The sequence below is a fragment of the Falco peregrinus genome, chromosome 2 (genome assembly GCF_023634155.1).
Source record: "Falco peregrinus isolate bFalPer1 chromosome 2, bFalPer1.pri, whole genome shotgun sequence".
Lineage (NCBI taxonomy): Eukaryota > Metazoa > Chordata > Aves > Falconiformes > Falconidae > Falco > Falco peregrinus.
In genome coordinates, this window is record NC_073722.1 from 51,805,111 (window position 1) to 51,817,322 (window position 12,212).

At 40.2% G+C, this 12,212-nt stretch overlaps 1 protein-coding gene across 1 annotated transcript in view; it reads right to left on the reverse strand.

Moving 5' to 3' along the window:
* STK32B (serine/threonine kinase 32B) overlaps positions 1-12,212 on the reverse strand; it is a 179,179-nt gene that overhangs the window by 40,499 nt on the left and 126,468 nt on the right. The window contains exon 6 of the mRNA XM_055798000.1: positions 9,395-9,484. Coding sequence (XP_055653975.1) covers positions 9,395-9,484 — 90 coding nt within the window. The remainder of the gene's footprint in view (positions 1-9,394; positions 9,485-12,212) is intronic.

Sequence of the window (12,212 nt, forward strand, 5' to 3'; positions counted from 1 at the left end):
AGTCTCACTTCCTCAGTGAGAAGCTAATCAAAAAGTACCCGATCTACTTGCCTACCACTACACAGGAGACTGCCAAGTGTTGATTAAGAAGTTTACAGAGCTGTTTTACTTTGAAGCATTGTGGACTTCAATAGGCTGCTTTGAAACTTTGCCGGGTTGATGAGAGGGAAAGTGAAGTGAGATGAATGCATTAGACCCTTCTTCAAGTGGCCTTTACTATGTACTAAATGATCAGTATATTTAAGCAATGACTTGCAAGTGAGTCTCACAAGACTGAGTAGCTGTTAGAAGCTGACTGTCCATGCGTAGTTAAATGTTGCCAATGAGAGCTGGTCATTAATTCCTACAAAACACCCTGTGCCAAGGTACCTGATTTTGGGCCATTATTCACATAATACACCTCAATAGGTGTATGTGTGTATATATATATATATACATACATATACACAATAGCAGTAGATAACACTGCAATCCTTCAGAGAGGATTATTTTTACTGTGTTCTGCAACTATGACTTTATACATGTATACGTTACTCATATTTAATGCAATTATTCAAATGTTATTAATATGACAAACTGAAAACAAAATAAAAAATAAAGCCATACTGGTTTGTCCTCAATTTTTTGGAAAAATCAAGTTCAGGTAGGCATGTCCAAAACATTTCTCAAGAATGCAAACCCTGACATTATTCATCCAGTTGGCTAGCTAGAGCCCTCTGCAGTCTATTTGCATCTCAGCAAAGACCCTACACATCAGTAAGGAGTATTAGGGATTTGTGGTGTACAGCAGGGGTTGCAAAGAAATACACCCTGCCATAGTTGTTTTAGCAAAACATACTTCACTGGCACAGGATTTATTCTAATGCCTGATATTTCATAGATAAGAAAATACATTCCAGTGCCATTAACTGAGGTTCAATATGTTACCATACTGCCAGGTAGCATTCTCCTTCCTCATATTAGTCCCTGATCTTAAAAAAATCAAAATAAATAAATAAAGTGTGTGTGTGTATATATATATAAATGGATATTTACAACGCACACAGAGTAAACAATATTTTGATTGACTAGCACAGGATAAGCTGTTTAAAACTTAGATCCTTATAATTTTTAAATGTGTGAATGACTTATGTAACACATTCATAGTTTCACCTTGCTCCATCAGGCTTAATGGACAACAGGCTAAGCTGAATAAGAATTTATCTTGATTTTTGAAATAAAATCCCAAGAACCTTGGACTGAGATGGTTCAGTGAAATATTAATTGCTTTCTCAGCATTGTGATAAGAAAATATTAATTTTTACTTTCCTGTGGAAAGTAAATTCAGAGGTCAGTAATTCTTCTAGGTCATGGTTTAAATAGAAATCAGAAATCAAACTACAGCGATGACAAGTGATCTTCTATTTAGAGTAGAAGCTGTTTTAAGAGCAAAATGGAAGAAAACAACTTCCCTCACCCTGAATATAAGCATGGATTTTGTAAACTATAAATTTACCTCCTAGTGTTTACTTTCTCGTGTGCTAAAAGGGTCTAGATTATAGCAGCTTTCTGACTCAGAACTTTAGACTAGCCAATTGTTAACTTCTATTGTATAAAGCAAAGTGCTGCTTAAAGCCCTGCCACGGTGGGCCAGCAATTTTCTAGCATGAGGTCTAGGCTCGTTACAGCAAGGTACCTGATTTTGGGCCATTATTCACATAATACACCTCAATAGGTGTATGTGTGTGTATATATATATATACATACATATACACAATGGCAGTAGATAACACTGCAATCCTTCAGAGAGGATTTTTACTGTGTTCTGCAACTATGACTTTATACATGTATACGTTACTCATATTGAATGCAATTATTCAAAGTAAATATTTTAGATACCATTACCTGAATACAGACATTGCATTTAGAATGCCTTATTAGCTTGCCATATGGCTATAAAACCTCTCCTGTCCTTACTCAGAGTGCTGGCCTCTAAAAACCCTCTGCATTGCTCAGCCACTGAACAGAACCCACTTCTTGCCTTTGCATTTGCACAGAGAAGCCCTTAGTAGTTGAACATCTGGATCAACCTCAGAGAAACAGCCTCAAGTTACTAGCCCCATTGAAAGAAAGCCCAGCAGCAGTGAACATGTCATGGTCTCCTGCTGTTGAATATGAAATTATACAGAAGTACCTTCCTTACTCCATCCAAAAGTTCACAGTGGCTGCATTGTCAGTTTTTCTAGCAACTTGTTGAAGGCATTGCATCCAAAAATATACATTTGCTATATGGAAGGTTAGCCCAGTGTATGGCCAGCAGCCATTCTGTTCCACTACTGAAATTAATCGGTCCGAATAACCGGGGATTTGCACAACAGTCTGTGTACCTGACACATCAGAAAGACTATTGCATATGCCTGCCTCACATACTCCTCACAGGTTAGCAAACGTTTTTGCATCAGTTTGTGCAGGCCAAAGACCTGGGGAGTTGCGTGGCTTGACCAAAGAACAGGAGCGATCCAGGGGGCAGAAATGCCCCACTAGGCTGCTGGTAGTCCCTGCTTATTGTACCCCCTTCCACCTCTGCCAGAGGTCTCTTCCCCCTCAGATGTGCCTGCACAGCTCCGCATCAGATCAGGCTCTCTCAGACTAGTTAAAAAACCCCAACCAAACAAAAAAATCCCGACAAATCACCCACACCCAAACCAAAAGTATCAGTTGAACTCAGTGTGGTTTTTTGTTTGGTTTTGGGGTTTTTTTTCACTAAAATAGTCAAAGAAAATATTTTATTAGCAGTTTTTCTGGCAGATCTCAAAGGATGATAGCAGGACAGAGAACACAGAGAAGTGAAAAGCAGCTAGAGACAGTAACTTCTTTCCTGATCTCCCGAAGTTTTTCAGCTGCTTGTGTGCCAACGCATTAGCGTCAGAGCAGAGCCAAAACCTGAATACCCACTTGCAGCTCATTTCTTAATCCCCTCAGCCATAGTGCTCCCAGGGCAAGCTGAAAAAAACTCTCAGTACAGCAAGTATTTATTTCAGCACCTCAAAGCTTCACATGTCCACTCTTGGTTCTTGCTTATCAGAACAAACAGAAGCCTCCCTGCTCATGCCGGCATTGTGATATTTCCCCGGGACCAAAAGGACAGGTAGCAACATCACCGGAGAAACTCTGTAGACAGGCAGTCAAACCCTCAGTAGGAAAAGGGTGGGATTTTAAAAAACCTAAACACTGCCTTAGCTGCACTCAAAAAGCAATGAGCTGCAAAACATTATTAAATTTCAGAGCACTGTTCAGCATGAGTGCAAGGAAGATCAACATTGAACACCTATGAAAATCCAGCTCCAGATTTGTCCCTGTTGTACTGTACCTATTTTCAGGAACAAATACAGCCCTACAAAGTATTTTTCCTATACCTGTAAAGTTGATAATGGGATATCCACTAGCTTTCCACTGAGTCCAATAGTATTCCCACACAGTATTAATTAATAAATATGGATGACTCATACATTTTAGAAGTTCAGTCGATCTCTGTAAACTCACACTCCTCTGGTAATCTTAGGCATACAGCTATTCTTCACTGTGACAGCAACCTGTGAAAACAGCTGTGAACACCTGAGAGAAGCCTGTAGGATAGGAGAGGTGTAGCTGAAACTGTTCATGTCATTTACTACTGATTTTATTGGCTTTGGATTTTTTTCAGGTGTATTTATGTCATGAAACATATTTTATTAGTTTGATTTAAGTCACAGTGCATTATTTTGATGAATTCCAGCCTCTGTTGAAGAAAACCCCTAAGGTTCTACCTAACCCCCCTAACCCTCCTACCACCAGAAACAAACAAGAAAAAAAAAAAAACCAAGCACCAAACCCCCAAAATTTAACACCTGTGAATGGGAAGTTTTTGCGACACTCACAAAAATTGTAGGGAAATTGATCATTCAAAAAAGGAAACATTTCAGTGAGTAAAAAGTATGTGCTATAGAACTCAAATACATCTAAATCATGCCAGAGTGAGGCATAAACAAAAGGTGAAATCTGTAATGTTTTCCAAGATACATTTTAGTATTTCACGTTTTGTTTTGAGGCTGACCGATCTGTTGCAGAGGAAAGGGCTGCTACTGTGGGTGGGTGCCCAGCACAGAACATGTCCTCTGAGACACAAGCACATTTCTTGCAGCCTGCATGAGGGACCAATATAAATTTGTTTGTTTGTTTGTTTTTTGGGGTGGTTTTTTTTTTGGCACCCAAAGATGGAACCGTGTTAAAAATGGCAAACACGGGTGCTTCCAGCCAGGGAAAGGCACACTTTCTTTAAACACAAGCAGCTTAATGAATAGCCTTCTGCAGGAAGAAAGAGCCATGGCTGATTATTTCAGGCACAGGCTGTGGCCAGGGACCGTGTCCTGCCCGGCACCAGCTTTCCTGGTCTACATCCCAGTGCAGGGGCAGGGGCCTCCCCCTCCAGCGCTTGTGTTCGTTTGTTGGCAGCAGCCATGCCTGCCAAAAGTCGGTCAGGTCTCAAAGGACGTTTTGCATTGCTTGCCAGCGTAGGATGACAGTCTGAAAACAGGACTTTTCAAAGGGCTATTCCTACAACAAAACCTTTGACAACACCCTTGTTCACAGGTCTTGCAGAAGGTTTGAGTAGTGAATTTGTAATGATAATATCAGGTAGGGGCAACACACAAGTTTCCTAAGCCCACTTAAGGCAGACATTGCATTTCACAGCTGCAGCCATCTGAACAGTAAGAGACAAACTCTGAAGACACCCCACCTCCACCCCGCCCCGAACTAAAAAGCTGGATTCACTTCAGCATTTCGGGTCAAAGGCTTTGAGAAGTAAAACTGCAGAAGCAGCTGGAAGTAGCTTGTTTCACCAGGCTGTTGGCCCTGTTCCTTTCAGATTCCCCATTGCCCACGCTTTTGTTGCCTATGTATGGCAGGTATTTCCCTTGCCTGAATGAATCAGCTGGTAAAGGGGAACACAGAGAAATTACCAGGGTTTCTGGAGAAACATTCAGGTTCAGATACATTGCAGGGAAATAGGCAGGGAAAATTTCAGGCTGAGAAAGACACAGGGGCAAAAAGGCTAATGCGAAGTGGGATTAAGCAAAGGCTGCAGGAGCCAACTCACACCATGCTCAGCATTACAAGATGGGTATCTTAATCAGAACATCTGGTGCATTTTTACAACAAGGTATCAATTCACAACACTGTTTTTTCTTGGATATCAGTTTTATGCAGTCATGCTGCATGTGAGAAAATTTCCTCCTAGCAATTTCTCATCCTATTTTATTCAAATTTTAAATATGGATGGATGCTTGAGAGAGAACATTTTTCTGTTTAGTTCCTTAAATTGGCCACAGAAAGAAGTGAGAAATCCTGTAAGCATTTCTCCTAAGGAAAAGGCTGGTGACTGCTTTCATATTTGATTAAACATAACAGGATCCTCATGGGAGTACACCTTTATAAGTCTCCAAGAAGGGGAAAAAGCTTTCATCACATCTCATACCTTCAACATCATGAAGACCAACACAGCATAAGGCATGTCTTACAGGAACTACTAAGTTTCCTTGGTTCTGGTGCTCAGCAAGTACCTTGTTTGAAGATGATTTTGTTACACCAAGGTTGAAGCATGGTTTGAACTCCTGGTAACGAAAGCTTACTGCCAACCATAACACCAATCTCCCCAATTCTTTTTTTCTATTTCTCTCGTTGTCTAAACAGCTTAGACAAAGCCATGTGGAAGCCTTAAAGCCAGAAATCATACAGACTTTAATAACTACCAAGACCAAACCCAAAACTTTCTGAATTTGAGCACTGCAACTGAAAAGTCTTTGTAGCATTTCACTAAAGTTATGATTCTTCACAAAATTAAATGTGTAAACTAAAAGCGAAAAGGAAGCAAAATCAGTGCACTCAGAGGAAAATGCAGCATTTCTGCATATAGCCATATCTGTCAAACTCTTAATATTTGAGGTTTGCTGAAGCTTTGATACTTGAGCTGTGCCACAGAGAATCCTTACCCATCACTTTTCACCTGAAACAGAGAATATTTTACAGCTCTAAAAGCTTTCCTGCCTTCTTACAGCTCCAAATAAATGCAAGGATGACTCTTCTGACCCTTTCTGAGTATTGAAGACGGCACACGGCTTTTGCAGGATTTTTGCATTTCCAAGAGGTGAGGGAGGTACACTGGAGAGAAAGTAAGCTGGTGGATGGTGCCACAGCCTCTTCATAATGGGAAAGAGAACATTTATCTTGTACCATTTCTTCCTGTTGTGAGATTCTTAGATATGGGGGAGACCTGATGAGAGGTGGGGTGGGGGGCGTGGGAAGGGCAGGGAGGTGAGAGGGTCCCAGGGGCAGAACAGCTCCATGAGCTGAAATGAACAAAGACAACAATTTATTACTGTGCAAAGGTAAAATCTTGGCTCCATGTCCCATCTTCCCCTTCTCCAAGTCTATAGCTGACCTCCTTGCTTGGGTCAGCTTGGGCTCTTACAGGAACCCTCCTGTGATGTTAAGCTGACAAGTGATTACAAAACAATAAGGCTGTAAAAGGAGATAATCTATCCTGGAGATCAGTATTTTCCTACTAAATGCAAGCGTTCTGGCATTTTCTAGCCAATGGGGAATACTGTGTAAAGGGACATAAGTGGAGGTTAAGCAGGGTGGACTGCACTTCAGCACTGAATAGATTAAAAATGAAGAGATATTCTCTAAGATGAATCTGAAGATTTCCCTCCTTGTGCTATTTCTCAGCAAATGTCAGCTACACAAAGAACAAGTTACTCCTCATGGGTTTAGATGGTAGGAATTTCAGGAGGATGGGGCCATTTTTCATAATTTTGCACTTTAAATACCAAATCATAGCACTTAGTACTTGCAGATTTTTGTGCTTTCTGTTGTAAAAGCTGGGTTTTTTTCTTCTGGGAAGAGCCAGGCAGAGACCACCAATGAACTAAGAAGGTCCACTGACGTGTGCAGATGGTCTGAAAGATGCTCCAAAGGACACTGTTTCCTGTTAACTCTCAGTGGAGTATCTGAAGAATACTCACACACACTTTTGTACAGGTGTTATACCTATTCTGCTTCTGATAATTAGCCGCCAGGTGATCTCTTCATTACACACATTCAGACCATAACAGACAGATGCTGAAATGCTAACTGACCCCTAAGCAAGTACTCAGCTTTTTTCTGCTTTTGTAACAATTATGCTTTCTAATGTAAAACTGTGCAACAAAATTAAACATGTAAGGTCATCAAAAGAGCCATTTAATTGACTACCAAATTAAATGTCAGAAAAGACTATTGTTAAGTCTGCTGTCATCACCACAATTAAATATGGAAAAATATCTATTCTGAACCTGTTTGAACTTCTGCAAAATGGTTACTCTTCGCAGGTATTTTTGAATAATCTGTGTAATAAGAATTTGCACATCTAATGATGACGGTTACTAGAAAATTCTAGGCAACTATTTAAGCAGAGCATGTGAGCTCTGAGAAATAAGCTTTTCACAGAAATGTAAAACTACCATTGTGAAAATCTTGGAATCTTTTTAACATTTCAGTCATTGTGTATGTAAGGGCAGTTCTGTGAATGCAATTAGTTTCACATGTCAGTTGTACAACTATTTGTATATGTTGGGGGAGGTAAAAATTACTTCTAGACAAAAAAAATGTGGTTTTTTTCCTGCGTTTTTGTTGTTTAGTGGTTTGGCTATTTCTGGGTGGTTTTTGGTGGTTTTTGGGTTTTTTTGTTTGGTTTTTTTTTTTTTTTTATAAATAAACTCACCACATATTGGCAGAAAAGCTCAAGCAAGTTCTTTTTAAACTAAAGCTGTTGGTGTAAGTGAGGTTGCAGCACCCCTTCCCCCTTTTTCACCACAATGAATAAGGAATCTGTGGTGCAACATCAAACACTCAGATACTGGTCCTGAGGGGAAGCTCAGATTTCATCTCCTAATGCTCTCTATCCCATGCCTGTGCAGTGTTGGCCATCTCACCTAAGCAAAGACACTCAACTGGACACTCAGCTAAAGCTAACCAACATAAAATGCTGAGAAAATTTTATTCTAAAACCTCATTCATCTGTATAACTTAAATGCTGGAGTCAAGACTACTTAAAATGTTACTTAATCTGTTTTGAAAACATTTATAAGAGTGAGCTAATCAGTGTCAGGTTAGTGCACTGGTCCTGAGCCCAAGTGGCACAGTGTGGCCACACACGTGTTACTGTGCCCTATTAGCTACCAAACAGGAGAGCTACGCACAAGCTGCTCAGGGGCAATAGACCAAGCCTTTCCTAACTGTTGATTCATGACGAAAATCACATCATATCTGAAAATACAACTCTGCTCCAGTGCCTGGGACTGCTCTGACACAGTCTCACAGCTGGTATGGATGCACCTTACAGATGCCTGCGTGCTTCACATGCAAGTTTGTACAGTGCTCTTTATGCTGTGAAAAATGTGTATGTTAAGTTCTATTTCTTAGGCACACACTTCTACTCTTGTGCTAATACGCAGGATTGTGGTGACACAGAGACCATCAGTTCCCCAAATGACACTTTCAGAATATGATCATTTACTAATATTTTACCACTGTACGGGTCTTAGAAGTGCTCTGAGCATGTCTGCTAGAAAAAGTCTCATAGAGACACACGTATCTCTTAGTACAGTTTCCAGAGCCCAGGTATGTTTAGTTTTAAGCTAGTCACCTCTGCAGACAATGACAATTCCATATACAGACAGAATTAAAGCAGCAGTTGATTAGGAAGCCAAAAATAGGAGAAATCGGGCCTATTCTCAGTCATGGAAGCTGCCGAAACTTTGGTGGGACAAATGACCTTCGGGAAATGCCTTCTGTCCTTCAGCTCCAGGACAAGTCTGAATTATTAACTTAGCCGAGATGCTTAACTTTTAGATACACGAGGACAAGCTAACTGAACTTTGCTCTCACATCTATGCATTTAGAACACATAATTAAAATGTATAAAATTCCCCTGAAAGCCATTTGGAAAGCACTTAAGTAGTTAGTTACATAGAACTCTAAAGCAATTAAAGATGTGCTTAGATACTTTTAAACTGACATTACATGTTCTCTGCTAAATCATAACCACAGTGGTGCAAATATAATCATATATTCTTGTCTCCAGATGTGGGGCTTGCAGAAAGTAACACAGATGAAATTCTGCTGAATTTGCTTGAACCCGAGTAGAAGCAGCATAGAGATCAAGTTCCTGTCCAGTTCCTCTAACTCCAATATTTTCCATTGCTAGCATATATACTGTCAAAACCAGGTGTTCACATTTATTGTAAACTTTTACAACTTAAAATCTTTTAATATGCTATTAGTCAGCCTTAATGTATGACTTGTCTTACACTTTTAGATGGTCTTAAAAACTTACCCATATAGGGTTTTGTGCCAGCCATAGAAGAAGCTTTTTCTGAGCCTTTCACTATGGTTGCTATGTTAAAGTCAGTGATATGAACATGTCCTGCAATTACACAAAATAAAATCAGATGTTAAAATAACACATCACAAAAATATTCCACCTATCATTTAACATTTAAGTGATAATGGAAAGAAATTAAATTGGATTTGGTACAATTCATGGAGGCTTACCATTGAATGTTACTGATGACTAGAAAAATCATATTGACAGCAAAGTGATGGAATTCTTCCCTAGTATGGCTGCATCCAGTATCTGCTAGCCGTGCTGAACCTTTTTTGCTGGTTACCCCTGAATCTTCCCCTGCCATGAACATCAAGGACAGCAGCTGTCTTCTCAAAGCAGTAACATACAGGAGTCGCACATGGAGCTATGTGTGAAATCTGACTCTCCTTATCTCCAGCTAGAGCCACCTCTCACAATCTCAGATACTCGTGACACCTGTCTGCTATCACATCCACTTCAGGTTACCATCAGCATGGATTTTCCTGAATCTCCTAAGGGCAAAAAGGGAGCTGAGAAGAAAAAGGGTATTTTTATCATATGATATGATATGATATCAGATTAGGTCCATGGTCGCAGAAGACTCTGTATGTAACAGCAGCAGCTCCTAAATGATCACTCATTTGACAGCAACTTGCAAGATGAAAGATAAGTGACAGAAGTCAGCCTGAGGACTTGCTGCCTGAACAGCCAGACAGCTGATTTAACTGAACTAATCAGGCTGGATGGCCCAAACCTGCTGTCATTAATTTTTTTCCTGGGGTAGTTTATGATAAGCATAGGTTAAATTGCTCCACCACAGTGAAGTTGTAGTTGTTAATCTTGGCTTGCCATAGACAGGCAAACAGAATATAAATCCAGCTTGAAAATCTGCAGACTTTTAATTTGATACATCTGCTGTTAAGTTTTACATCTCTGCTTAAGGTCTAGTTTTATATTGTGGAGTAATGCAGATATTACACTCTTCATGATTACATCTGGCAGTGTCATTGTGGAAGACAGAGTACAGAGAAAGGTACTACCTTCCCTAGCTTAGTACTGCACTCAGATCGGGGTTAACACATCATGTGGTGAACTAGAGTCTTGAGTGACAATTTTCTGTGACTTGATTATTATTAATTTTATCAAGACCTCAATCTTATTCAGTCCACAGAATAGAGCAAGCTCTGGGCATGATGCTGTTATTGAGTTGTTACCATGTTTGCTGCCAAAGGTGAAAAGAGTGTAACAAATGACTGATGCTGAACATGACCGTGGTGCCATGGAGGAAAACCAGTATCAACCAAAGATTATGCTGCTCCAACAGTCTAAACGAGATCTCGTTCAGACCACAGGAAACATAGCTGCCAACCTCCAACAAGTCCACAGCTGCACATGCTGTCCTGGCTTCAGCTGGAAGAGGGTTAATTTTCTTCCTAATAGCTAGTACAGTGCTGTGTCTTGGAGTTAATATAAGAGTAATGTCAATAACATATTGATGGTTTCAGTTGTTGCTAAATAGTGTTTATACTAAGTCAAGGACTTTTCAGCTTCTCAGGCCCTGCCAGCAAGAGGGCTAGAGGGGCACAGGAAACTGGGAGGGGACACAGCCAGGACAGGTGACCCAAACTGGCCAGAGGGGCATTCCATACGATATGATGTCATGTTGAGTATATAAACCGGGGATGGGGGTGGGGGTGGGGGGTGTGTCTGTGCATGTGTGAAACCCAGCTGGGGACTGCTGCTCCGGAATTGGCTGGGCATTGGTTAGCAAGTGGTGAGCAGCTGCACTGTTCATTACTTGTTTTGTATCTCTTTTTTTATTATTATTATTATCACTATTATCAGCATTATTATTATTTTCTGTCCCATTAAACTGTCTTTATCTCAACCCACAAGTTCTCTCACTTTCACCCTCCCGATTCTCTCCCCCACCCTGCTGGGATGGAGTGAGCACGTGGCTGCATGGGGCTTCACTGCCAGTCAGGGGTCAATCACAACATAAGTGCAAACTGAAATTCTCAGAGGCTGCTAATTCTACCAGATCTGAGCTGGTTTTAAAGGGAAAAAAGGAAGGAGGTACACCACACTGCTAAACTTAAAGCTATTTCTCCAGATGGGAGAGACAGTAGAAGTTTCTGATGAAATGGTTTACATGCTTTCTGCTCTTTTCTTATTAAAAAAAACTGCTTACATTTTATTGATTATTTTTTTTCCTAAGACACCCAGCCCAGCAAGATATATGCACATGGCAGACAAAAACTGAGAGTGGATGAAAGTGATCACTTTATAAGGGGTGGAAGGTGTTAGGCTGCCATAAAAAGAATTAGTGTTCACAGCCCAGCCTGCCAGCAGATTCCAAGGTGGTATTCCTCCTTCCTGGTGGCTGGAGCATGACGTGTTTGCAGTTTATTTCTGTAATAATAAAACACCATGGCAGAAGGTTTCTTGAAAATGATAACTGAACTTCATATAGCCACCTAATGGCAGTAGTTTTAAGCAATTCTTTGTATACTGTAGAATGAAAAGCTGCAAGAATCTTGGCAGACTAATACCTTTTTTTGACAGATAAATATAAAGTTCTGTCATTTAAGTGACAGCATTGTAACTGATACTCCCTATTAATGTGCCAGCATGATAACCTGTTGCAAAACATCTATTGCATAGTATTATTCAGACTAATCCAAATAGCTGATTTACAATGAAAATTGCCTCTCCTGCGGTGCATTGTTTTCTGTCTCTTTTATTGGATTTCTTTTTGTTTAACAAAACAAAATAGGACATGTGAAAT